Genomic DNA, 27,558 nt, shown 5'->3' with positions numbered 1-27,558 from the left:
CCTGACCGCTTCTTCCAGAAGAGACCTACTGATGCATCTCTTAGATTTTCATGATATGTAGTAACTGCTCGCAGCTATGAACCTATGTAGAATGCATGGGTACTGCTTCGAGAGACCGATATATGAGGACCAATTTCCCGTAGACTTCCTCCTTCTCTTCCGCCAAATCAATTTTGTTTTATCAGAAAGAATGATCATAGAACATGATATAGTTTTTGTGTTATATACAAACAGGAACAAATTTTCTTTTTAATGCCCGGTTTCGCTAGCAACGTTCTCCCTCCCCTTACCCCCTCCACCACCCACTTCCCCTTCTACGTTGACGTGGCGCATTGGCACTGACTATAATCGCTAGTCGCCGTGCCGGGACAGGTCACCTCCTCAAAATCGACAACGGGGTTATCACCTAGCACCTGGCTCTGGGCCATGATGTCGAAGTGGTACGAGTAGCCGTACTGGTTCGTACCGCCGACGGTCGGACACCACTGGGCGTTGCCGTTGTTCGGGCACAGGTTCGTCACCATCACGATGATGGACTTGCCTGCCGCGCCGCCCGTCCCGCACGAGGAGCAGGGCGCGCTCCCGGTGGAGGTCAGCTTGTAACACTTCCCGCAGCCGGCGCCGCACCAGGAGAGCCCGGATCTGTCGTAGAGGACTTGCGAGGCCGCGGCTGTGTAGATGCCGGCGGCAATGCCGCTCTGGTGGGCTGGTCAGCTGGTTGTGTGGAGGGCCATAGATGTGGTGGCGTTGGGGGAGGAAAGAGGAAGGCGCAGGGCGCGCGGAGGTGTCCTGGATACTGACCTGCCACGAGAAGGCTGAGTTGCCGGACGCGGAGCCACAGCCGCAAGCACCCTTTAGGCCATCATAGTAGCGCTGTGTGGAGATGTCAGATCATGTCCAGTTCCTTGGGAGGATGCTCGTCACCCACAGTGGTAGTCGCTTTGAGAGCCAATGCTGGTGAGACAGCACTGGTGATAATAGTTAAGACATAAACAGCCTTCATCTTGGTCCAATTGTTCGGTATGTCGAGTGCTTTGCCTAGCTTTTTAGACGTGAACGAATGTCTTGGGGCGTCTTGGAAGCTCCGGAAGGATATGCCCATCCCTCCCTTTTATATAGAAACGGGTCATGCTGGTGGAGCAGCTTAGATTTCTTCATGAGAAACACTACGGCTAAATGATGGAGACGGTGTGCAGTCGGACGCAAATTTAGATGACGAATAGGGCTTCTTCCTGAAACGCGTTGATGAATACGAAAGTTAAAGCACTACGAAAGGTCGCTAACAAAAGCTCCTGCACCTTCCTAATTAAGAAATTAATTCACTAACTCTCTTAGTATATTAATAAATTTATATTTTTATATTTTTATGTAAAATTTTATAAGCTTTTATATAAATTCTAAGTTAAAACAATTGCGTAATTAATAGTGTTAAAGTAGTTATTATAACTTAAAAATTATTAAAAATTATTAGTGCTGTAATTTACGTAGCAATTCTAAAAATTACGCATTTGTAGTGGGATCGTGTCTAAAGCTTAATTTCCTAATTAGGAAGATGCAAGAACTTTTGTTAGCGACCACCGTACGTGGCCGAAAAAGAGTTCGTACCCCGACTTACACCACCTCTTTGCATCTCATTGTAAGTGCGTGTTGATCGTGCCGATCAAACTGAGCGGAATTATACCCTTTCTGTATAGAATTATACCTAAAATAGGCAGAAATACGTTAAAATGGTACTTAAAAAGGTATGAAATTATCCCGTTTGATCGCCAAGATCAACAGGGGCTTATAACGAGATGTAAAGAGGTGATGTATATTCCTGGCTTGATTCATTTCATATATTTCGGGTCAACCGGGTAGCTGCCTTCTGGAATTTTGGGTGCAGGGCGATGGGCTCCGTGGTGTGTGATTTGATGGAATTGCTAGTCAATTTAGCCAGAACGTCGGTATCACACTGCATCGGCGATCACATAAATTGAAAATGCGGAGAAGAATGCCACTAGGAAAATAATTTCCTAACTAGTATGCGGAACGCCATGGGGTACGATTGCTCTGGAGATATCTGGAAAGGTGACCATAACGATGACCGGCGGAGATGTAAGAGAGTGGCATGTAGTTTTTGTGATCAGGCACGCGTATAATTATATAAGACTTCTCTCATGCTGCAATAGAACCTTGTATTATCTTCTAAGCAACTTCTTTGCTTCATTTGACCCACCGTTTCAAACATCTGAATCGTTGTGGAGGACTACTATGGTACCCGGCCGAAGTTTTGTACATTGTCAATGCGCTTACAGGGGGCCTGCCAACGCCACCCGACAAAAATGTACCAATCAATATTGGCAGTAATCGCTGCGCAACGTAGATTTGCCAGGTTCTAATTAGTAATTGAATAGATTTCAAGCCTCTTTGGCCCCTGTAAGCGCATTGACGATGTACAAAACTTCGGCCGGGTACCATAGTAGACGATTGTGGCCCGTGCATGAACATCAAAATACTAACAAATAGCATCCTACCAGAATTATACTACTAAAATGTACTTTCAACGATATAGATCTTGTGTAACCTAATTAATATATTATTCTAAAGAATAAGCGTGTTAAAATCTCATTCCTAGAGCCTTAGGTACTAATAGATTTTATACTCGTATTATCCCTTCGCACGCTGGCGTCCAACCCTTGGTGCCAAGCATATGAGCACCGGTATCACGTTGCCAAGATCCAGCTCAAACGAGAGTGTCTGATTGGCTATATCCTTATCGATACGGTTGAAGGGATAATATACTTTACTTAATCCCTGTCGACCTATGGAACTTTAGAAGTCGCATCAGTCCTTAGTCAAACAATAAGTGTTTGAAGCTCTAACCGATTAACCAAATACGTCGTAGATTGGACGAAGCTAACGACGACTTCTTGATATATATTATTATTATTTAATCACTGCTTAACGTCTGATACGGATCCTAGCACGGCCCACGCAGACTTCTCCGTACACACAGGGGAAAGTAATATTGACGGGGAAAAACCCCTGGTATATTAGGGGGAGAAAAGCCCTATAAGCCACCTTAGCAGGGCAAAAACCCGTTAACCATCTCCGCACGTAGCTGGCGGCCCTAAGGGCCACCTCGTAACTACGTCTAGACTTCCATAGATGTTACAGCCTGTACGAGCTCCGGCTTCTCCCCCCCGTGTGCGCGCAGCGGTACACTCGTAATTTCGCTAATAGTGCACCATCCAGCGTAGACACTGTGCACTTGCAAGAAAGGTAAAGTCTCTAATTTTTAAGCTTAATCGTAAGAGTTAAACTTGAAGTTCTCTAGTGTGCAAGAAAGCGAAATTGCGTGTGTGTACCGCTGCGCGCACTCCGGGGAGAAGCCGAAACTCGTACAGGCTGTAGATCTCCTTGGTAACTACTACATCCTTCTTCCAGCTCATCCGCAGCTAGGGTTCACTACGCCCTAGCTAGGCCTTGCTGTTGATTGATAACTCAGCCACATCCTAGTAGTTTCCTATGTCTTGACCGTCCCCTATACACGCCACCTCTTGTAGATTGCCGTATGCCCCTTCCCTCCCTAAGGCCTATCGAAGGCGTAAGGGTATTCGTCCGTAACTAGCTCTATAATACCGAAAGGCGAGCGGGATGTGTATGTGCTCTGGGCGTCTTTTGTGCCTAGGCCCTAGTTGCTAGGCCCTCCCTAGGGTGACCAGTCGTAGGGAGGAGACAGGGTAAACTGTGGGGTTGTTGTCCAGGCTACCAGGCAGAATACGGTGCAGACGGCGAGTGACCGCATGCTCCGCAGGCGATCGCCCTGGGGGTTAGGCGGGGGTGTATTTGTGTCCGTCGCTCGTTCGCTCGTCCGTCGATGTGAGGTGTCGTCGATGTCTTCAATTTAGGGTTCAGGGACGTTAAGTATCGAACGGACAATTAGGTCAGGAAAGGAGGGCTCGTGTATAGATTGATCTACGAAGAAAAGAGACTATATATACATGAGGTAGTACGTAATGAATAGGTAATAGAAACAGGTTTGTAAGACATTAGCGGGGTAGTGGGACATAGGGTGGTCAGTTCGACATTAAGTCCGACTCGTATCCATGAGGATTACACAGGTGGGCTCGGGTAAGGGCGTAGTAGTCGTCTACTACGTCAGTGGTAGTTTTCGAGATCTTACTATCTCGTGTGAAAACTTTTCACTACCTGCAACGTCTCAGCGACCACCAGCTCCCACCCGCACGCTGTGCGACGTCTCTACGTTGGCTCTACTAAGTCTAAACTTCGAAGACCGCAGGTTCGTAGCCGTCACCACGTACAGGTGCTAAGTCCGATTTCGACGGCCTCTTGATATATATATAGAGGCTCCTGATCGTCCTGTTCGATAATCCCTTACACCTATAGTCTAGGTATAATTAAATAAGCCTAACTATCTAGCTCTAGTTTAGTTATAATTAAGATAAAAGTTAATATATAAGATAATTAATGTTAATAGGCACTTCATGTTATTTTTAATTAACTATAAGGCGCTGTCTTAGTATTTGCAACCATATTATCGACCTGTCAGACATTAGTTTCAGCCTAGTTTCGGTCTAGTTTCACCATTCTCCAGGGACCCCCGTAGGGGGTACCACATTGCCTGTATATAAGCCTGTATCTACGTAGATTTAAATCCTTACACGAGTATTTCTGACCTGATATGTCCGGTCGACACGTAGGTTATACAAACCTAACAAGAGCATTTACGAGCTAGCACGGAAGATCTGAAACATATGTGTATCCGATAGATTGTGCATTTGAAGCTTCTAAGAACGATTTCTTAAGATGAAAATGTTATCAGCCGCTTGTGTTAGAAAAGCTTCCTGTATACTCTTAGTCTTCTGTTTGCAAAAGGTACTGTCCTCAGACTCTACCTCTTATGTAGTAGAGAAGATACACAAAAGATCTTTAAGTCCGCTATCGCAAAGTTTTCACTCATATATCTGAGACTTCTATACCGCTTCAGAGGCCTCGAGGACGAGGCTGCTGCCTACTTTCGGTCATATATTCAAGTTAGCCTGGATTTCATTTCCGAAGACGATCCCTAGAAGAAATACCGGGCCTATACTGTCTTATCACCCGTGATTAAAGTGATGGATTCTTGGCTTTGATACAGGCGATACAGGCGCGAAAAACGATTACCGGTCCCTGCGTGGCCTGCAGGAATATAAAACTTCCGATGATCACTGAAGGTGGCAGTGCATCATTTGTTACGATGCAGCTTCCAATAGGCTACTAGAAAACGACAGCGCACGACATCCATAGAGAAGAAATCCTTCCGCACAGTCCGACCATAGTCGAAGAGAGTATTAATGAGCGTATGAAACCGAAACAAAACAACGTTAAAAGTAAGTTAAATCCCCAAACAAATAACAATTCGCAAAATCACTTGTATACTTTGCTAAAAGGATCTACTTTTAGAAGATAGGAAGTTTTCGGGAGATTATATCTCCAAACCATGAAGCGATGAGGAAATTTATATGTATATTTAGATAAAACCGATATTCTTTTTGGAATAAGAGATACATTTCTATAAATAAAATAAGGACAAAACAGCGTACTATGCGGTAATTATACTCACAGGATGAGATATCCCCATTTATGATTGGAAAACTCTTCTATTTGAAGCCATTGAGATTGAAGACTAACCACACTATAACTCTCGAGCGCCTCTCCACTCTTTGATACACCACATAGGACTTTACGGTCTAGCCATAAGAGGCAATAGAGGCGTAGCCAGTTAATGGCCATATTCCAAAAATAAGAATTTTACTGCGGCAATATACGTATTAAAGTGGATAAGCTAGTTAATAATAGTTTCATTAGTCGCCACTATAGTTGCCTGCTTAGCACTACATCTAGCAGAGCACAGACGGTTTGTCACGACCTGGCATTATTGAGATGTCTCCTTCTAATCATAATATGTAAAGGTCTTGGTCGACTATTATATGCCTTAAATATGTCGTGTCTGTAACAGTAGAATAAAGCGATCTTGATAATAGTGAAGTTGGGTGCAAGCTTTAAGGCTGGTCCAACCCAACGAGTCGTATTTAATTTCGCAGCCCGCAGCCACGTGCTAGCGTCGTCATGCCACATGAAACTCCCCAAGCCACACAACTGGATCGTCAACGCCGCGTAAACTGTCGCAAACCAGGCAGCCCTATGCTATACATTTGACTCCTATATGCCTAGCTGATTCCCGCTCCTTTACTTACTTCGAAAAGCCTCAATTTTACTTGTTGAAACATGTCAGAAAAGCTTATGGAGAAGCCTGTGAGCTGAAGCCCCGCCATCTCATTTCACGACGGAGCTACCGCACTGACAACCCCTCTAGACGGCGAAACCAGGGACCACATCGGGCGCCGAGTCGCCTACCACAGCTCGCGAGCTTGATTTTGATGACGAACCTCAAGACCACAACGTCGCATCTCATGAAAACCCATTGTCGCCACCAGCTCCTACAAAATCACCAAGACCCCGAGTGAGCTTCCAGGAAGAAGAAGCCCTGCCACCCAAACCTCCACGACCAATGAGTCCTCAAGCGCAGGCGGAGGCCACTCTTATCGAGGCCTTTCCAGCCATCGACGCGAAAGTCGTGAAAGCTGTTTTGGTTGCTAGTAGAGGGAAGGTTGAACCGGCTTTCAATGCTCTACTGAGTATGTCAACTACATAAGCACGGGGGACGAAATAGGAATCCGAGAGCTAATAGCATGCTAGGCATGTCTGACCCCGACTTTCAAGCCGAAGAAACGCCTCCACCTCAACCTCCTCGCCCTAAACAAGTTCGAACACAGTTGGAAGCTGATGAGCTCTATGCCCGACAGCTTGCCCAACACTACCAGAGCTCAGCTCCAGGGTATGGATCGCGCGAAAAGGGAGATCCTCCAGTGCCGCAGCGGCGCAGAGAGACTGGACTCAAGCCTAATGAGCTCTACGATGACAAGGAACATAGCTTCTTCGACGGTATATACATGCCACCCTGCAGTTCTATACACCTGCTAATAGGCATTTGACATAGATGATCTTCCTGCGATCAAGGAAAATGTTCGCAAAGGATTCTTGGAGACCCAATCTAAAGTAAATAGATGGATTACCGACTTCCGCAAAAAGCTTGATGGTGACGATGAAGATGACGACGGCGTTGTCCATCCCGGCGGTTCAAATCAACAGCGCCAGAACTACGGCCCTTCACAATCAGACCAACTATACGGTGTCCGGAAGAGCACGGAACAGAGTCGACGCAGCGGCGATCGCGAGCGCTACGACGCAGATAACCGCATGCTTGGTGACGACTTCGAGGCGTTGGAATTAAGAGATGAGGAAGGTACGTCCATAACGAGCACATAGATTTCTATGAATAGCAGATTGTATCCAAGGCCTTTCGGAAGTTCTGACTTTTCTATACAACAGCTCCACATAACCCACGTCCGCACCGGCCCCTCGCGAACCCTGACCTTTTCAAACCCACACCCGTAGCCCCACAAGGTGGTCCTGTCGACGAGATTGAAGCCCTGTATCGTAACCCAACGCCTACACATGGCCAGCGACAGCCGTCTCCCGGCACTGGTGGCAAGACCGGGAAATGGCAGCCGCTGACGAGCGTGGTACCACACCCAGTGACTGACGACAACGATCCATTCAGTCTAGGTGACAGTGATGAGGAAGAGGCAAGAACAAAGGATACCAAGGTAGAAGATACAGAGAGGCTGAAGAAGATGGCGAGTGAGAGTGAGACAGCGAAGAAGAATGAGAGAGACGAGACGCTGCGGCCCGCAGAGAGAAGTGGTAGCATGGGTAGACCAGATAGCTGAGGATATGCTCAAGGGTGGCAAGTAGGCTAAGGATGCCATGCCGTTCATTTAGTGGGCATGGGAAGCCAGCGAGGAGTTATCACTGTGGAGGTTCTTGTGTTGTATGAATGGGCTGAGAGAGGTGCATCGGATATGTGTGGCTTCACTATCCTGGGTGTTGATCGGGTTTTCTTTACTTGAGAGGTAGTCTGAGCTTTCTATGAGATATATATCTTTCTATACAATTGATTTTTTTATTTTAACCAGAAGCTCTGCTCTTGTCGGTGATGTTCGGTGCCGCGAGGACTTGCTATTTTGAGTATAGTGCAAATCTTTGGACTGATGGTTATGACTGCATGCTTCATGTAAGATATCTTCGATATGAATAGGAAACGAGGAAAATAAAACCTCTGTTCCCTCTACACCCAACTTTATCTTTTATTTACTCGCTTCTCCCTATCTACTCTATTCCAACTGTTCGCTATGAAACTCACACACCACCTCCTCTTTCCCTTCCTCTTAGACTTTGCCTTTGCCAGAGACATTATATTCCCACCGATTGCAGGCTACCAGCAAAATTTCATTCGCGAATTCGGTGGCATTGACATCTCAACTGGTAGCGCTTTCTCCGGATTGACGACTTTCGCAAATTTGCCTTATGTGCATTGCTTGGCTGAGGGAAAGAAGGTGGAGAAGTTTGATATAGCCATTCTGGGGGCGCCTTTTGATACCGTGAGTTTAATCTTATAGTGTGTTTCTGAAGTTTGGAAGTGCGGATTTGTTTGTGGGTCTTATAATGGTTGGCTATGGTCTTCCTGATATTGAGAATGACTCTACGGGATCTAAATGCCTAAGTTAGCTGATGAGGTTGGCAATACATGGAGTTATGCATGGGATGTATGGAGAAACATTCAAGAAGTCAGGTTAAGGAAGTGAGGCGCAGCGACTAACGTGNTTCATGAGGGGCTCCAAGAGCAATAAAGGGTTCAATCGACGCTGTCTAACCTAAGAAATGAGGAGAAGACGTGTAAGGTTTTGGGTCTATGAGAAAGGGTGGAAAGCGGTCGTATGGGTGAAAAGTTCCTATGGACAGCAATGGGCTGACTGCTACCAATCAAATAGGGTGTCACAGCCAGACCAGGCGCGCGGTTCGGTCCCGGAGGTATCCGTCAAGGTTCGAGAAGAATGGCGCCTGGAGATGCCTGGAGCATATACACAGGTCTGTCTTATTCGTTCTATTTTGCGTATCATCATCGCACAGCCTCGTATATTTAGCCGTATTCTCCTTCGTGAAGCCGTACTTAAGCAAGTGGGAACGTTGCACAATGCACTGGTGCGAGGGAGAGGCTGAGCAACTCACGTTCTACCATATGTCCCACCACAGCCTCGGCGTCAGCAAACTTCAAAGACCGTTGAGAGTATTTCGCTTTCTAAGAGTAGCATCTTGCATAGGGCCTGCTCGGCCCGGTCACCGTTACGGCGAACTGCGTAATAGCCTTGCTGGAGATGTTGATCCCCTCGCTATTTCTAACTCCCTAGATCCGCCATGCAGTGCGGGCGGACGGTAGCAGTGTAGACGGTCTTACCGATGCTGATTTGTCCCTGTCTAGGAGAAAATGTGTTTATTGATTGGGCCAAAATTGTTGATTGCGGCGATGCGCCGCTGACGTTTTTGGTAAGTGAAGCACTTTGATGTGAGCAAATTGTAGGGATATTGAAAGCTGATACCCAAAATGCGAAGGACAATACAGTTGCTTTGCAGCAACTGGATAAAGTACATAAGGTTCGTAGAAGCAATAAATCCTTTGCAAGGATACACAGTGATGAGACCGGATTTGCATTGATGACCTCTAAGTTTTATGGTAGAAAAGTTACAATGAGTGTGTTACGTTCAAGAACATCAAATAATAGGGTGGATGTAGGTCATTTCTGGTCGAGAGACGAATTCAAGCGAATATTCCACTCCAAGAATCATTACCCTAGGTGGCGACCATACTACTACGCTGTCGGCACTTAGATCTACGTACAAGCGGTGGGGCCAAGTGAGTGTTATACATTTCGATAGCCATATTGGTGAGATGTTTTGAAACGATCGACAGGGTGTGTGGTACGATCAGCTGACGAAGCTATAACGTAGATACATGGGATCCAACGGTACTAGGTACGTCTAAGTTGGTGCGTAAAGGTGATAAGTTCAGTTTTAACAGTCCGGCCCAGGTGGCGGTTTATCGCATTATGCGTGAGTTCAACCGAGGCAGCTTATGCTACGAAACGAGGGGTTTGGAATCAAGTTAGTATGGAGGTGCTGACTGGTCGTACTACTAGTGGAGTAAACCATGGCACGTTCCTGCACATCGCCCACGAGGAAGGTTTGATTCGCAATACATCCATACATGCAGGTATTCGAGCCCCCGTAATACGCCGTGAAGGAGACGTGAGGAACGACATCCGATGCGGATTCGAAATCGTCAAAGCTAGAGATATTGATCGAATCGGCACGGCCGGAGTTATTGGGAAGCTGAAAGCGAGAGTAGCCGGATCAAGGGTCTATATCAGTGTTGATATAGACGTCCTGGATCCAGCATTTGCGCCAGGTGAGTGGGGCACGGTTTCTCTTCTCGCACAATCTCAAGGTCACAAAGCTCACAAATTTTGAAATCCTGGTACCCTTGGTGGCCCCGGAATCGACTCTTTGATGCAGATTGTCTTGTATCTCTTAATCGAAGCCCAGTTGTTCCTAAGCCGTGATACTTCAGTGTGAATGGCTAACACGTCTCGTTTCACAAGCAACCGGAACAGCGGAGGTGGGCGGATGGACGACACGAGAGCTGCTTACGATACTTGATGGGATGAGTGGTATGGATGTCATTGGGGCAGATGTTGGTTAGTTGTCTGCAACTCTGTGCGCTCTCCGTAAAACCCTGCACCCCCAGTAAGCTAATCGCAGACTGCGTGCTTAGTGGAAGTTGCACCGATATACGATAACCCGGGTGAGACGACGGTCCTTGCAGCTGCGGAAGTTGTTCATTCGCTATTGGCTTTGATGGTACAGCAGCCTGTCAAGGTATGAGTAAACATAGAGTGGCGGCTGCACCGTTGATTAGATCTTGCGAGTGACACGGCCCCCTTTCTCAAATAGTCTCCTGGCTTTGGCTAGCCACCTGGGTAGGAATTTTGGGGTATCTTCGGGGCATTGCTCTGCAAAAACAGTTGTTATGTGATGGCGAGAATTGAGTTTTGATATATATCGAAGTTGAAAAATAGAGCGCAACATTCTCACCTCCCAAGATTCACATTGAGGGAAAATGTGACCCGTTTTGCTCAACTCCACCACCTTCCTTGAGTTAATGTGGCCTTTTTTACGCTTGGGGTTCGGTAGTGGCAAAATAAAAGTGGGAAAGTTGCTGTACTGTACGTACCTAGATTGTGTGGGGGGTGGTTCTCTTCATCAATATTACCAATTCAACTTAGCTTTTGCCCAGCAGAGTAGAAGATGGCTAGCCAATCAGGATCAAGATAGTTTTGATGTTGGCCCGAAGCCGAGGTGATGTCAACCCCACCAATTCCGAGCGCCAACCGACATGACCACCGCCAACAAGTCCACTACCTCAGGAACTATTAATTACTTATATTATTCATATACTGGCACTCAAACCATGTCTAGTCAAGGAGAGGAACCTAAGAAGTTTGAGCCCAAGAAACCTGTTCAGCTTGACCCTCCCAAGGACGATCCTATCAGCCTTGAATACCTCTCTAAATGCAATGGTAAGAACATTCATACATCTTACCAATTTGTACAAGGATTGCGCCGACAAGATAGTATGCAGGCATAAATGAGGATTTTCCCACTCTTGTGGCAATCAAAGTACCGCAAACCCTCTCGAGTTTCCAATTTCAAGCTGACTAGACCTTTCGCCGTGAGACTAACACATCTGCAAAACTAGGGAACAGTCTTTGATGTGAGCGGCAACCAAGCGTATGGACCAAAAGGCCAGTATCATGGTATGTCTCATCGTCAAATCAATGATTTCACACCTAAGGCTGAAGTCTAACTCGGCTATGGCTACTAGTGTTCGCTGGAAAAGAACCCAACCGTGCTCTCGCTCAATCCTCTCTCAAATCTGAAGACTGCGTTACAGAATGGGAAGACCTTCAGGATAAAGAGAAGAAAGTACTAGATGACTGGTTCACTTTCTTCAGCAAGCGATATAACATCGTTGGACGAATACAACGCGAGGGCGCCGCCAACCTATGACAAGCCTTCCTCCGCATGGCCGAAAGCGCGCTCTGTAAATGGCACGGATCGTGGAAATGCTCACGCGGTTTTTGTGTGGGAGAACTGCTGAACTCACATATGCCGTGCATGATTAGCTGTTGTGATCCTCATCGTTTGGCTGTTGCACTACAATAACGCTTCGGCTGCAGTGTAATCATTGAGAAAAGAACCGAAACGAAACGACCTTCGTACCGGGTGTTGGTGATGGGATAGGTTGCGAATTTCTGTGTCCGCGTCAGGTAACGCCATCAGTGACCCCGTTGTCTACGTTCCTTCTCCTTCTCGTACCTCAGAATGAAGCAAGATTTTCGACGCGCCTTATTAAATGCCGAACATCTCTGGAATATATCTGTCGTGCCACGCCGATGTTGAACTTTAAGAATGCGGAGATCTTGTCATACCAACGGAATATACTCGTGGTTCCCGTCTTCCCCAGGAACGAGCCCTGACAATAGACAGATGCGCAATGCACTCGGAAACTCTAGAGAATCCTAGGCGTGAGTGGCATAATTGCTCAAATAGTGATAATACAATTAAGAACCAGGCAATTTAACTCGGCGGTTTGAATAAGCACTGTAAACATATAGAAAATGTCGAATGCAAGACTACCGGCGTCTAAACATCAAATTTGAAGCATGGCATTGTTTATCTTAGCCAAGTGAAGATTGAGAACAGTCTGCCTGATGCAGTATCTACGTACACATAACATAAGCCCTAAAGAGAAACTGGATATCGCCCAAAGTGCCCTGTGTTACCATAATAGCAACCTCACTCATCGACCAAATAGCCATCCCTATGCCGCAATCGCTGAAACTGACTCATTCCATGTCATTGCACGAAGTGACACGCTACCTCCTTACCATCAAGCCAAAAGGGAAATTAACCGAAATTCTACAAGATAGCTATGCCGTATGTGGACCCTTAGCCTTCTTTTATAAATCGAATACTCTCGGCTTCAATTCCAAATCATGCCCTGCGCAAAAACACACCACCTGCCCCTCATTCTTCTCCAATCCAACTTTTCCCACCCTTGCATCCCTTCTCCTCTGGTCTATCCAGCCTCTTATCTCCTATTCTTTGTCATTATTTCTTCACCCCCTCAATCTACTTCCCGCCACACTCAAACTTTCCATTTGCCTCCATCCCGCCTCCCCTAATCTGTCCTACACCACCAGGGTCCACCCCACCCCCAATTACTCGTTGTGGTAAACCACTGCCGACACAAGCAGCGCAGTTTTCACGAGGCTGTGCCCATTCACGCTTGATACTCCACGCACCAAAGCACTGGTGGTTGGGGTCATTTCGTGCAAAATGGCAGTGCTTGATTAACCGCCGCCCGACATGCCCGCAGGAGAAGTGGATTGACTCGTAGTGACACATCTCCGGATTTGTGCCTGGCGTCGGGTGATTAGGGGTTAGCAGGGTGCTGAAATCGTCCGTGTGGGTTGGTGAGGAGGCTGGCAAACTTCCAGTGTCATGAGAACGAAAAGAGTCACAAATGGGAAAGAAATAAGGAGTTTGAACCCTGGATGGCTTCGTAGTCAGTTTTCAAGAAGTTCTTGAAAGCGAAGTGGCAGAGAAGAGGTCTGAGGGGAAACCAGAGCCGTGTATTTGATATAAGTCTTCGCACTGGTTTAGGAAGCGTGTAAAGAGACAATCTCGAGAGCAATCTGTGGAGAGCTCTCCAGATAGCACTCTGCTTTATACCCTTTTCTTCCCAATATGGACACGCTCGCACAGTGCAACAAACCCCAGTCTGCACTCGCTCGATGCTGTTCTGTTAGCCACTCCAATCACTGCCTTCGATGTTTCTCTACTACCTCAACGAGCTCTGCGCATACCCATGGAAAACAGCGTCTTTGTATGGTGGTCTAGATTTGACGTCGTATCTTGTTCTTCGTCTTCCCGTCGTCCGTCGCCTCGGCGATTGGCAGTACGCTCAAGCTTTACGCAGCTCGCCCGCGGGGAAGCGTGGAAGGGCTCCGTCCATCCTGTGTATCCGTCTCACACCAGTCCAACGTGCTCGCCTTCCACCACACAAACTAGAAACCGAATCTCGCCATACTTCCACCGCGCCGTCGTGAGCGTCTGAAATCTGAGCGCTCACTTTCCTATAGTGAAAAGGCTTGATTTGGAGGGTCAGTACTCGCCAACCTAGTGTCGTACAAATATCTTGAGTAACCCATCTCTGCACATGGGGTATCCCGGGGAAGTTGCAAGGTCTAATCCGCACACAAAGGCGCGTACACTGAGAAAAACCTAGGAGCTGAATTGGCAAAGCTCAACATCTCACCCCGAGCCGCAATTTCCGGTAGATATACAGAATCTGCAGATGGGCGGATCAAAGTAGAGGCCAATCAGTGGTCGCTAGAGAATGGAGCTGCCGCTGAGATGTAATAAATCCTTCGGGCTAAGAACAGGATAAAAAAAAAATAACTTAATAAGGTTTCTTCGCCGTAGTATGACATGCCCAGTTGGTCCTAGTTTTAAGCCGAACACCTACGCACAGCGAATCAAAGTCAAAATACTAAAATCAATAAATTCTCGATGAAGAAAATTATCTTAAATCAAGAAAAGCATCAAGGCCTCGACTCCTTCTTGCGTGTGCGACGTATCATCCTCTTTTTCGCAATGATCTGCTGCCGCCTAGCTAACTTCCCGTCCTTTGCAGCGGCAGAGCCATCATCATGTTGCCCTTGATCCTTAAGGTCACACTCTTCCATCAGGCCCCTTTTCCGCTTCCGCGTTCCTTGTTTCTCACGCACCTGGCCCGATTTTCCTACCTGATTTGCGCCCTTCTCTGTCACAGAATTACCACCCTTGTGCGAGGCGGACGGTCGCTCCCGTGCCTTATTCTCTCTCTCGCTGCGCCTGCTGACAACTTGAGCATTCTCTATGGCAAATTCGACAATCAAACGTTTTTTCTTATCGAGGACTTCTTCTTTCGTCGTCTTTTTTCCTTTATTCTCTTTCGTGCGATAGCCGATAGCGTGGCCATTCAACCACCGTAGTCCCATCAATGCCGAGCGATGAGTATAGTATTCAATAAAGCCATAGCCTCGGCTGCGCCCTGCGCCGCTAGATTCACTGACCTTGCCTCCATCGTGGGTTTCGAAGACGACCTTTGCTTGCTTAACAATGCCCTTTGCTCGAGTTTTTCGGTCCTTTTCGGACTGTTTCATATCTTCACCCCCACGCGCCAATTCCTCTTTGGATAGCCGTTGACGGGTTCCAGCCTTTACATCCTTGGCAAATCCAACCACAGCTTCGCGCGCAAGAGCTTTGAGGTCCTTGGACGTAACACTTCGGGGAATATTCCGGACTGAGAGACGAGTGAGACTGAGATGGAGGGATGGGTTACTTTGAATTAAAGTTTTCCGCTGCTTAGCGCTAGCTTCACGCATCGTGATCTCGGAAGGAGAAAGTTTCTGGTACAACGGCGAATCCCTCGGGATAGTGCCTTCAGATAACAAGTACAATCGTCGTTTGTCCTTGTCACGATTGAATCGCTGAGCAGCTCCCTCCGCTGTCAGCCTAGCAGCTTCGGAACGATCGACAGCACGTGAGATTTGCAACACTCGGCCTTCCATAGTATACCGTCCCGTAGGGTCAGCGTCTTCGTTCTGGAGAACAGAGTGCGCAGTTAGGGCTGTAGAAGATTCCTTCGAAGCTTTCGAATCTTGGGGGGTGCGAATCCTAGGAACGCCTTTCAAACAATCGTCGGCGTCCGACTCTTTTACAAAACAAACAAACCCAGTTCCTTTAGGTCTTTCAGTGGCCTGGTCCAAGACAATTCTCGCGTAGCGCACGGAACCGAATTGCGAAAAGCGTTCTTTTAGGCTCTCGTCAGAGCAGGTAAACGGAAGGTTGCGTACAAACAAGGTATTTGCCTCGGGCTTGGTTTTTAAAGGGCTTGCTAGGTGATCCAACTCAATACTACCAGCATCGTTGTCAGTCTCATTATCGTAAGAGTATTCCTCATCAGAAAACGAATCACCCTCTTCCTCAACTCCATCAGCATCTTCAGCGTCTTCACCATCTCCTGAGGTCTCATCTTCTTCCATAATGTTCTTGCCATCTTCAGTACCCTCATACTTATTCTGAGCGCCATTCTGAAGATCTTGCCATGCATCCTTTTCCACCGCCCAATCGACAGCGAGTGTCCGACCGTCGACTTCCTTGCCATTGACACCCTCCATAGCTTTTTCTGCGTTTTTCCGTCCTCGCATGACCACAAATCCAAAGCCAGCCATTAGCCCGACCTTTTTCTTCGGGATTGTAGCATGCTTGACCTTGCCATAGCTCCTAAAGAGAACAGCCAACTGCTCCGGCTCTTTTATACTCCACGGAAGGTTTCGTATGATAAGCTTTGGCGGTTGCTGCGTCTCTCTCTTCTGCTGCTCCCGCACTGCCTTGGCCTCTACGGCAGCACTTGAAGGTACACTCTTCTTGTGCCCTGGAATTTCTGTGTCAACCTCTCGATGCCGTGGCTCTGCTATCTCCACCTTAATCTTCCTTCCTTGTAGTATAGATCCATTGAACTCTTCTCTTGCACGCTGGGCGTCTTCAACGTCGGCGAAGGTGACGAATCCATAGCCCTTGCATTGCTTCGTAGCGGGATCAAGGACGGCCGTTGCATGCTTAATTGGATAAGTTTGTGAGAAAAGCTCCGTCAGGTCGTCAGTCGTGACTGTAGCTGTAAGGGAGCGGATGAAGAGGGATCTGCGCTGTTGGAGCTGATTTTTTTGTTCGTCGTTTGGAGCTTCTTCAACTCCATTGGGTACATCTTGACCAATGTCAGCTTCAGCCGTTACTGCCTCTGCTCCATCTTCAGAAAGCCTTTGCCTCTTTCGACGAGGCCCCATATTGAGTTGTAGGGTATTTCGGTAGAGTCGAGTTTTCGAATGGCAGTATCTCACAAGAAATTTTAGACCGCCGGAAAATTTCCGCCCCGAAAGCTTGGCCAAAAAAGCTTGGGCCAAATATCCTTTAGAGCCTCAAGTTCTTCTCATTCAACCCCAGAATTGCCTCACCAAACTTAGCTAAATAAATTACAAACACAGTTGCTCTACCATTTACTAGTGTCATCATTGAAATGTTGGACTTACGTCATGGAAAAGTTTTGTATAATTTTTCTTGACGCTTTTTACTCATCATTTCCATTCCTTAGAGGCAAATTCGTCTATGTAGCGGATGGCCGGACCATATTTAGCAGGGGAATGTTTACAGTCTATCCACATTCAACCTATCTAAAATTTGAACATTCGTCAGACGTCATATTCCCTTGCACTAACATCATGATCGCGCTCTCTCCCTCTAGCTCATTTCCCTGTTTAGTATAGCCTGGAAGCTACACTGAACTTACCATTAATTCTGACGTATTGCATCGAAGTCTATGCCTGTGCAAGCAACACGTTACTCACAAAGATACCAATTTTCCATGAACCAGGGGCTATTCTTGTCACTAATAATGTTGCTTTAGATAATACATAAACTTTCTCTGCAAACACTCCAAAATCCTCCATGGTCTATCTTCTTCAATCATCTATTCTGCCGAGAAAATTTTCATCATGTCAAGCACCAATGGCAAAGACCTTAACCATGGTCCCACCGTCGCTTCAGATGAGCCGGGCCGTTAAGATCGTTGACGGACGATCTTAGGGAGGATAGGTTGACTCTGTATCGGAAAAAGTGTATTCTCATCAATTAGGAGACTGATTTTATGGGGATGGGCAAGTATCAATGATATATATGGGGTCTCTGTGGATTTGGTCATACGGTTGATCTACTTTGGGCTCAGGCATTTGGTTTAGTTTTGGATCCTCTTCAGCAAGAGTCTGGATTTGATGGTAACACCACTCTGAATCTGCTTTCAAAGGCGTGTAATGACAATAATAGATGGTTGGACTGGCAATCTTTCTCCACCTTTCTCCTCAGGACTTACAGCCGGTAAATTTACATTCTTCATCATATCACAACCACGGGCTTGCTCATTTCTCCTCAGGTGCTTTCGCATGGGGAGTCCTTGTTGACATTGTTGGTTTGTGCTCCGCTCCCAATATTTCCAATTCAATTATTTATACTTAAATAGGTCGAAAATGGGCGTTTAATATGACTGTCTTGATATCTTCCGTCTTTGGGCTTTGTCTTGGAGTATCAAATTCGTATACTACGCTTCTTGCTCTTGCGGCGTTTGTGGGTTTTAGTATGGGCGGAAATATCCCTATTGACACAACCATAGCTCTCGAATTTACCCCGTAGGTAATGCAACTCGTAATGTATAATTTTAGACCATCAAGGTTGGTATTATCATAGAACAAACGATATCTCCTTCCACTTCTCTCCACATTTCAGCCCATCGGTGTGGTCCTTTGTAGTACCTTTGCTTACGGCTTCATCCCTAACTATTCTTATTCTCTAATTTCTCTGAAGGAGACGCCGCGTTACCGTCTTGCAAAGATGTGCTCTCCGGCCATGCTGTCACAAGTCCGACAACATGAGATGGCGTTGCCTCCTCTATAGTCTCGGCGCCATCACACTTCTTGTGTTCCTCCTTCGCTTCGTCGCCTTTCGCTTTCAAGAATCCCCAAGTTCCTAAAGCGATCAAAGTTCTCGATCATGTCACTAAATCGAACGGTCGTAATACCCTAGAGATTATCGAAGCATTGCAAAACGAAGACGCAATGGCCAGCGAGTCGCTCATGCTAGGCAGCGGTTCAAGGCAGCGGCGTATGGCCTAGCCCGAGATAGTTAAGCTCGAGTTCTGATAGCTTAAGCTGCTTTTTTCGAGCAACCATATGGTGGCTAACTATCCTCACTTAGATGACATACATAATGGACTTCTGGGGCTTTATTGTCGCTGGTATATCTTGTCCCGACCGCCCATCATTTCACCTTACCCTTCCATGCTACCAGCTCATAGCGCTTAAAAGACTTACAAACGGCTAGGCTTCTACCTCCCCCAAATCCTCGCCCTCAAAAATGGCTCTATCCACCTCTCCATCCGCTGCGCCTGCAGCTGTGTCTACATCTACCTCCCTGGCACCATAAAAGTCCTCTTTGGTTCACTTCTGTACCGGACACCTCATATCGGCCGCAAACTCACCATGGTTCTCTCCTCCGCCCTTATGGGCATTTCTATCTTCGTCTTCAGTGCCGTAGAGAGTGCCGCATCCAACATTGGTCTCAGCGCCATGAAATACTTCTGCTAGAGCATGTTCAACTCTGTGCTGTACGGCTGGACGCCCGAGGCCTTTCTGGCGCCCGTGCGCGGTATCGCGTGCGGCGTGGCGAGTTTCTGGGGGAGGTTGTTTGGCATTGTCAGTCCGCTTGCTGCGCACCATTTGTATGCAGACGGGGAAGGGAATGGTGTCAATGCGGTTTTGTGTCTCGCTGGGGGTGTCACGTTGGGGAGCGTCGTCATTACTATGCTATTGCCTAGGAGGATGTCAGGGATACAGAATTCATAGAATGCGTGTTAAATAAAGAGAGCTGGGAGGGCGGGAGAGAGTGGGGATGGACTAGTATAAGCCTTTTCTTTTTTAGCTGAAATTACAGGTACGTAGGTGCGAGAAGACCTGTGGCATTCCGGGTTATCTATTGTTTCAATCTACTGATCAAAAGTCGGAGGCTTCGCCGTGCTTCTTACTAGCACTTTTGCAACAACAACTAGGACACTAACACAAAATATCCAGATGCATAGACCGCTGCTCTTTTTAGCAGCTTTCTCATTGCCCATATATTCTTTAAGAGGCGCAATATGGCAAAGAATGCAGCGGTAGACGGACTCAGAGGCGAGACTGCTGTTGAACGGACAATCAAGAATGAGAACTCTGTCTATTAAAGAGGGCTCTTGTCGACCTGAATCGAAGTTCCTTACTACCATCGTAATACTGTCTGACGACCTAGATCGTCTATACGAACTATGTCTCAGTTGTCTCGTATCTTGAGCTCGTATGTCTCATCGAACGTCTCATTACCTGTTTCTCTTAACTATGACCTACTACATGACGACGTCGTCGTCACTGTATTTAGACCTACCTAATGTATATAAGAGAGCTTCTAGAGCCCTCTTTAATAAACAGAGTTCTAATTCCTGATTGTCCGTTCAACAGTTATAAGCCCGGGCCGTTTACTATATTATCTTTAATTCTAAAGCCTTTATTCCTATTAATTCCAATTATTATCTTAATTATAGACAACTACCTACAATAACCTCTTAATAAGAAACCCCTCCCGTTATTATATTATCCGTTATTCTTATAAGCCCAAATAATTGGGACAAATGGATTAAGGTTATTAAGTTAAAAGCGAATAACAATTATCTCTAGAAGTATGTTAACCTATTAACACCTAAGACCGATCTACTACAGCTTAAAGAACCTATTTGTACTTTACCTAAGGATGCTAATAGCCGGGGGAAGATAAAGCTCGCGGACCTAGATAAGGAGGAGAAGGAGGAGCTTTATATGCTTAAAGCCGACTATAGGGACAATATAAAGCTATACAGAAAATAGCTGTTAGCTCTTAATACGTTACGCAGCTATATCCTAAGCTCTATTTTACATATCTACCTTATCTACACGTTTAAATATACCACCACCTATAACGTCTTGGTATCTCTTAAGAAGAGAATTACTCCGACTAACTACGCCCGAAAGCTTTAAATAGCCACTTAATATATAAGGCTTAAGAAGGCGCCTCGGAACTAGAACTTTAAGGTCTAGTTATAAGAGTAGGAGAAGGTGTACACTAAGTGCAAGGAGTAAGCTTTACTTAAGGTAGATGGTAATCGTTTAGTAAAAGACTTTATGTATATAGTTAAATTAATTACACTAAGCTAGTTAGAATATTGGAAGAACGAGCTTAATAAGCGTAAGTAGGAGAAGAAGACGCTTCCTACCTTCTTTAAACTGGTCGAAATATACTAAAACCACCGTTGTATAGACCTCGCCTAGAAGGGCAAAACCCTACAAGGAGGATTATTTGGAGTTACCTTTAAGGACAAGTCACTAAATTCAAAGCCTAAATTAAAGCCTTAATCGTCAGTAGATAAGTAGAAGAAGGAAAGGCGACTACTACTAGAGTGCCTATACGGAAAACGTTACTACTTTAACAAGTACTAGTACATTATAGAGTCGATTCCTCGCCTATTGTGGTTTAAACTAAGTAACAAAATTTAGAAAAAGGTGGATAAGAAGATTGCTAATACAACGCCTAAAATTAAGGCTTGTATTAAGTAAATTAAAAAGGATAATTAAGCTAATAAGAAGGACGATTAAGCCAATAAAAAGCCAAAGGATGGCAGTAATTAGAGCTTATAAGGGCCTACCGAAGTCTTCGCGGTTTATTAAAGAGGAACCTATAATCTAGCTTCTGACTACAAGCTTCACAATAGTATTTTTCTTAACTTAGGAACGAATATATACATCTTTAACAATAGAGCTAGATTTATTAGCGATATTAAGCCTACCTCAGACTACCTCTATACTGGATTATATATAAAAGAGATCGTAGGATATAAAATAGCAGTAGTTATAATTAACCACCCTAAGGGTAAGAGGTAGATACTACTTATAAGAGCAGCCTTAGTACTAAGCTTAATAATAAGGACGTCTACTAGAATAACAAAGAGAACACTCTATTCTATAATGATAATAAAATATACGCCCGCTATAAATACCACTTTAGTTAAATTATAATTAAATATAATAAGCTAAAGAGAGACTTACCAGAGGCCTTATTTACGACTTAATTAAAGCCAATAAAGTACTTATTAAAGCCTCTGCTAAATTACACAGAAGGCTATATATAGCACTAGCGATTAGGCCATACTAAAAAAGACGTAATTAAGTAACTACTTTAGTTAGTAACGGGCGCGATTCTAAAGGGCCCGATAACGGTAGAATGCGAATTATATGGAGTAAGTAAAGCTTATAAGGTGATATTTAGAAAACCTCTAACTCGGTCGCTAGTTCCTTTCTATAAAATTTACCTTAATTTAATACCCGGAATAGTTGTATTTAATAGCAATAAGTACGCGGTATACTTCCTTAATAACGCAACGCGAATAAATAAGGTAGAGACGATGGCTAAGAAGTCGTCCCTTACCTAAATTATTATTAAATATTGTAATGTTATTAAACAACAATATAGCTTTAAGGTAGCCATTATCTATATAGATAAAGAGACGTCTCTTATAGGCGAATTTAAGGAATAGGTAGCTAAATAAGAAATTAGTATTAAAAGATTAGCACCTAATACTTAATTATAGAACAGTCCAGCGGAATAATCTAGGGGGGTAATTATATAGAAGGCTCAGTGTATAAGAATTATAGCTTATTTACTAGAGAAGCTATATTCTAAAGTTTATAAAGCAGCTACCTATCTACTTAATTAAACGCCTAGTAGAAGACTTGGGTAGTAGATACTTTTTAAAAAAATCTAATTAGCTATAGGTATATTACCACTAAAACTAAATATAGGCTATCTATAAGTCTACGGCTATAGGGCCTACCCTCTTAAATATAATATTCCACGCCTAAATAAGCTCGCGCTAAGGGCCTATATAGGATATCTAGTAGGGTATAATTTAATAAATATAATTTAAATCTATATTCCTAGTTAGAAAAAGGTTATTAGAATAAGAAACGTAAAGTTTAATAAGCGGTTGCTCTATAATAACTTATAGCCAGATCTAGTAAATATACTCTAAGTTAGAACTAACTAAATATTAGAAATTATTAATGTTTATTAAATATAGGATCTCCAAGACGAATTAGAATTATTGTTTAATAAAAGTAATAAGACTTAAGACAAGATTTAAGTTAATATTAAAGGGAGATAATAGGTAGAATCTAGTAGAATCTAGGAAGAACCTAATATTAAGAGTAGTAAGTAATAAGATTTAAGCTCTAAAGACGACTTAGCTCTAGGGCTTCCTACCTTCTAATATATACTAAGTTTAGGTTAAACCTAAGGTTCCAATTGGTTAAAAATTGGTTCGGGTTACATGATAAGGGGACGTGCTACTTTACGTGCTACCCTATTAAATTTGCAACCTTATAACCTCTTTCTACCCCTTACTGCTTGAATATCTTCTATATATTACTACCCTACCTATTATACTCTCTACCTACTACCTAAATGCCTTCCAATTATATATTTTGTAACGCCTATAAACAGGATCGCCCTTCCGCTAACTTTATACTAACCCGCTAAAGAGCTCCGTATAAGACCTATAAATCTTATAGAGTTAATTCTTTTTCTCTTTTTTTACTTACTGCCTTTCTAACTCTATATATAGGAGAAAAGAAAGGGACGGTCCCGACGACGACCTTTAGTAGACCCTCCGCAGCCTATAAACCAAACTACAGCTACTACTGTAGCCGCTACTGCCTCCGCTACTACTTCCGCCGCTGCTTCTCCCTCTACTTCTCGCCTCCTTATACCGCCCGTATCGATCTAGCCGCGACTGCCTATATTAATCTAGCCGCGACCTACTACGGTCCGCCCTATCGCGGAGCAGCCAGATTGTAGTCCTATTACTACAGTCCGCTATATTACGGAGTAGCTAAATATTAGTCCTATAGATATTACCTACAACTTCTGCGCGGCCCTATATTAGGTTAATAAACGTGTTAGTATATTACCGCCTAGCAATCCACGCTTTAAAGCCTGCTATAAATACGGCGGTATAAACCTCCCTCTATTTTAGCCTCCACCAAAATATCTACGCAATCTTTTAGAGTCCTGTAGTACTTCTACTAGGCAGTTTAGGGAGCGGCTCCGCGCATATAATATAGCATTGGCTTTTACGTCCGTAAACTATACTGTTACCAATTGTGGTGTAGCCTATGGCGGCCTAAATTGCTCCCAGATATATGGTGAGCTTTACTATCTATAGGGCCCGCTAGAGCCTCCTACTAATACTACTCTACGGTATACCTAGCTATACTTTTACAACCCTAGTTATACTATAGATGTTTGGCTACGGGCCCGTCCTAATACCTAGCTAGATGTAACTGTTCTATAGTGTCTTACTGCTATACTATCTGAGGAACGGAACCCTTTTATCGCCTTTTATTAAACCGCAAGGGAACGGCTTTAGGCTTAGCCTATAACGGCCCCGTTACGGATTATTTTAAACCTATAAATGCGGCTTATCTTAGAGGCTAGTGCTAATCGGCGCCGTAAGAACCTCCTAACGAGTAATAAGGTGGCCGTTATTATACTAGACGAGTATAGTAATGCCAGCTTCCGTGATATCGTGCTTGTAGAGCGTTATGCGCCTAATAAGCAGCCGCGGTACTGCCGTATTAACCCAACATATGCCGCATATATGCCGCTCCACTACGTACTACTAAAAAACACCAATCTTTGCGAAAAATAAATTTTTGAAATAACTCTACAACTATAACCCCTAGCGTTTTAATTTAAGCTGCATTCTTCTTGTAAGCCCTCTGGCTATTATCTAATATCTAGAGATGGCCGAAAAGAAGGGTTGGTGGCCTGAAGTAGGACGCGTTAACCTAAACTATAACGCGCACGGTTAAAATATCATGGTTAAAATTGCTAAGATCCTCAAATTTAGCACTCCGCCGCACAAAAAAGCAGATAGGAAGGCCCTCCCGTATAGGGTATATAAGCCCTTTTTTAATTTGGTGTTAAAGTATATTAAAACAGCTCTTAAACAGCCTACTGGAAAGAAACTGGAAGAGACCCTTACGCGTCTTAAACGCTAAACAGAAGCTATTAAGAATACGGTTGAACATATTAAATACAACTAAGAGATAGCTACCCCCCCTGCCGCATAAAACAGAAGCCTATAGTTAGCCGTTTAAAGCTAGGCGAACGTCGCTGCAGCTGCACCACCGCCCCCGTCCGTATAGTTACGTCTCTCTATAAGCGTTACCCCAACTCTAGCCGCATCGGAGTATAGATATATAGTTATTAAATTTAGCGAAAAGGCTAATGCGGAGGTCCTTTAAAGCCTTAAAGAGCCGCATAAAGTTATCTAGGAGAAGCTAAATAACGTGCTATTTAAATTAGGTAACGCTCTAGTAAACAAGGCACGGATTACCGCGTTAAAGATCCTTAGATCCGGAGACGTTCTTATATTTGCTGAGACGCTAGCGTAGGTAGATGACCTGCGTAGACATGGAGACGAGTGGGAAAAGATACTGGGAAGGAGCTCTTGAGTAATAAAACCTATATACGGAGTAGTAGTATATGGCGTACCAATACGGTCCGTTATCGATATAGACAAGAAGGCTGTAATTAGAAAGTTTAAGCTAGAGAACTATAGGGCATTTGGCAACTATAGGATCGTTAAGTAGAGGTAGTTAAAGCCTCTAAAGGAGAAATAGAGAGATGCATCTTTGGTGCTAGAATTTGAGACCGTACTAGGCGCGAACGCCGTAATCTATACGGAGGTCCTCTACTGGGATAGCACCTATAAGAGAACTAAAAAATATAATCGCGCCTGCTAGGTAAGGCAATATTCTAAATGCTACTAATACGGATATATAGGAACCTAATGTCGCGAAATAGAGACATGCGGATAATGTGCCGCTTAAGATTATAATATAAAAGACTACAAGGCCGAATAGGCTAGGTGCTGTTTTTGCTAAGGTAAGTATACCGCCTAGTCGCCAGCCTGCTCCATCTATAGGAAGGAGACGGTATATATGGAGGAAGTAAAAGCCAGACTCCGCGTAAACCTATACTGGCCTAAGAACCTAGTATATATATTACTAGGGCCATTAAAGATAGGGAGTTAAAGTTTAAGCTAACAGAGCTTTCTACCCCTACTACTATAGACAACTAAAAGTACGGTAAATACTATGAACAAAACAGACGGGATAGGAACGGAAACAACGGATAGAAGTAATAAAAGAAGGGCCGTATAAAGCCCAATAGGGAGCCTAAACGGGAAACCTAGCTAGGATAAAGAGATGGACAATAATAACCTAGAACGGGATATATCACTAATATGGATAAAAAGAAGTGACCGTAATATTGCTAAAGTAAAACCTAGTATAAAGAGTAGGAAGAATAAACTAAAAGATAATGCTATAATAAGCCGCAGCAAGAGCAGAAAAAAGGAGAAAGAGAAGGAAAGGGAGATGATTAAGATCGTTATAGACGAATAAGCGGAAATTGAAGACGAGGGCTCTAACCTTAGTAGTAGCTTATAGTACTCTATACGGAGTTTAGGGAAAGTACCTACACTACCACAGATAGATATATCTGGCCGTTTGTAATGACGGAGGACCCGGATATCCGCACTATTAAGGTTCTATAATATAATATAGGAAAGAGCTATATAAGAATATAGGAGCTCCTATAAGATAAGTAGACTTAGTAGTATAACGTAATCGCCATCTAGGAGGTGTGGCGTAGTGAGAGACTAGAAAGGGACCTCCCTACAACCACAAATCCAATTAGCGACAGGTTCTACCTGTATTACCCGCCTCACTAGGGAATATAGGTGTATCTTTTTATTAACAGAAGTATTCCAATTAGATACCTCCGCATTATAGATTACAGTAGTAACCTTGTAGCAGTGTTGATTATAAGCTAAGGGGAAGAATAATAGCATATAATTATAGTATTTAACATCTATAACCTAAACCCCCTCCTACCGTATAATCGGTTGGACGGCCTCCCGAGAGGCTGTATGCTCCTAAAGCTAAATAACGCCTTAAGAAGAATGAACGGACTAGACTACAGCACCGTAGTTATAGGAGACTTTAATCTCTACTACCTTAGATAGGGAGGACCCAAAGCTAGGTATAACTATAGGGTAGCGGCGGAATACCTTATTAAAGTAACAGAAAATAATGGGCTTAAACTAGGCTTTGAGCTAGGGCTTATTATAAGACCAGCTAAGGGAGTAGGTATTAACCCCTTAATAATTAACCTTAGCTTTATTATCTTAGATATAGCAGACTACTTAATCTAAATAGGAATTAATAAGGAGCTTGATAAAGGCTTTAACTACCTCCTAGTAAAAACAGTATTCGGATACCGGCTTAAACGAGAAGAGGAGCTAACTAGGCGACTCTTTAAGAAGATAAATAAAGAAATCTTCTATAATGTACTCTAAGATCTCCCGGAAGTGCCCCTAGTTTTATTATAAAACCAAATTAATGTAATAATTATTAGAGTTATAGACACCCTTACTAAAGCCGTGGAACTCTCTACACTAGTAGCTAAGCTTAGCCCGCGATCTAAACTAGGATGGACGGATAAATATATATAAGCAATTAAGGCGGAACAACGCGTATATAGGCACTTTAATAGACACCTAATTAAAGAAAACTATATTATACTACAAATAGCAAGGCGAAAGAAGGATAAAGCTATTAGGAAAGCAACTAAAATAGAGTATAGAAATAAAGTAAACGAGGTTAAAGATATAAAGGGACTCTGGTCTTTATATACTTGGGCCTAAAAACGGAACAC

At 44.3% G+C, this 27,558-nt stretch overlaps 6 protein-coding genes across 6 annotated transcripts; 3 read left to right on the top strand and 3 right to left on the bottom strand.

Moving 5' to 3' along the window:
• Positions 1–314: 314 nt before the first annotated feature.
• K441DRAFT_689547 (glycoside hydrolase family 45 protein) lies at positions 315–1,003 on the bottom strand (the record flags this gene model as incomplete). Its single annotated transcript, XM_067652306.1, has 3 exons — positions 315–698; positions 802–873; positions 929–1,003. 3 exons carry the CDS (start codon positions 1,001–1,003, stop codon positions 315–317), a joined length of 531 nt encoding a protein of 176 aa, XP_067499804.1.
• Positions 1,004–6,270: 5,267 nt separating this feature from the next.
• K441DRAFT_579841 (uncharacterized protein) lies at positions 6,271–7,835 on the top strand (the record flags this gene model as incomplete). Its single annotated transcript, XM_067644345.1, has 5 exons — positions 6,271–6,297; positions 6,359–6,680; positions 6,742–6,987; positions 7,043–7,348; positions 7,435–7,835. 5 exons carry the CDS (start codon positions 6,271–6,273, stop codon positions 7,833–7,835), a joined length of 1,302 nt encoding a protein of 433 aa, XP_067499803.1.
• Positions 7,836–8,123: 288 nt separating this feature from the next.
• Positions 8,124–11,115, top strand: K441DRAFT_666378 (arginase family protein). The gene is made up of 10 exons (XM_067649652.1): positions 8,124–8,546; positions 8,937–9,033; positions 9,425–9,489; positions 9,556–9,597; positions 9,737–9,887; positions 9,952–9,975; positions 10,032–10,053; positions 10,140–10,408; positions 10,602–10,716; positions 10,775–11,115. Exons 1-9 carry the CDS (start codon positions 8,298–8,300, stop codon positions 10,700–10,702), a joined length of 1,020 nt encoding a protein of 339 aa, XP_067499802.1. The 5' UTR covers positions 8,124–8,297; the 3' UTR covers positions 10,703–10,716; positions 10,775–11,115.
• Positions 11,116–11,470: 355 nt separating this feature from the next.
• K441DRAFT_579934 (progesterone binding protein-like protein) lies at positions 11,471–12,069 on the top strand (the record flags this gene model as incomplete). Its single annotated transcript, XM_067644352.1, has 4 exons — positions 11,471–11,579; positions 11,642–11,679; positions 11,759–11,816; positions 11,885–12,069. 4 exons carry the CDS (start codon positions 11,471–11,473, stop codon positions 12,067–12,069), a joined length of 390 nt encoding a protein of 129 aa, XP_067499801.1.
• Positions 12,070–13,311: 1,242 nt separating this feature from the next.
• K441DRAFT_427455 (uncharacterized protein) lies at positions 13,312–13,470 on the bottom strand (the record flags this gene model as incomplete). The annotated part of the gene is made up of 1 exon (XM_067641594.1): positions 13,312–13,470. A coding segment is annotated over one exon (159 nt), but the record flags the coding sequence as incomplete, so codon positions are not given.
• A 952-nt stretch (positions 13,471–14,422) lies between these two features.
• K441DRAFT_732623 (RNA-binding domain-containing protein) lies at positions 14,423–17,615 on the bottom strand (the record flags this gene model as incomplete). Its single annotated transcript, XM_067654249.1, has 3 exons — positions 14,423–17,077; positions 17,456–17,483; positions 17,514–17,615. The coding sequence occupies 3 exons, from the start codon at positions 17,613–17,615 to the stop codon at positions 14,670–14,672; spliced, it is 2,538 nt and encodes an 845-aa protein (XP_067499799.1). The 3' UTR covers positions 14,423–14,669.
• Positions 17,616–27,558: the final 9,943 nt, after the last annotated feature.

Source organism: Cenococcum geophilum, assembly GCF_001692895.1.
Source record: "Cenococcum geophilum 1.58 unplaced genomic scaffold K441scaffold_48, whole genome shotgun sequence".
Taxonomy (NCBI): Eukaryota; Fungi; Ascomycota; class Dothideomycetes; order Gloniales; family Gloniaceae; genus Cenococcum; species Cenococcum geophilum.
This window is presented reverse-complemented; position numbering and strand designations above follow the sequence as displayed.

Excerpts from the sequence above, each read along its gene's own strand:
- K441DRAFT_666378 (XM_067649652.1), top strand. The coding sequence starts at position 8,298 with ATGAAACTCACACACCACCTCCTCTTTCCCTTCCTCTTAGACTTTGCC. Across the intron at positions 9,598-9,736 it reads AACTGGATAAAGTACATAAG|GTCATTTCTGGTCGAGAGAC; the intron begins GTTCGTAGAAGC and ends GGGTGGATGTAG. Across the intron at positions 9,888-9,951 it reads ACATTTCGATAGCCATATTG|ATACATGGGATCCAACGGTA; the intron begins GTGAGATGTTTT and ends GCTATAACGTAG.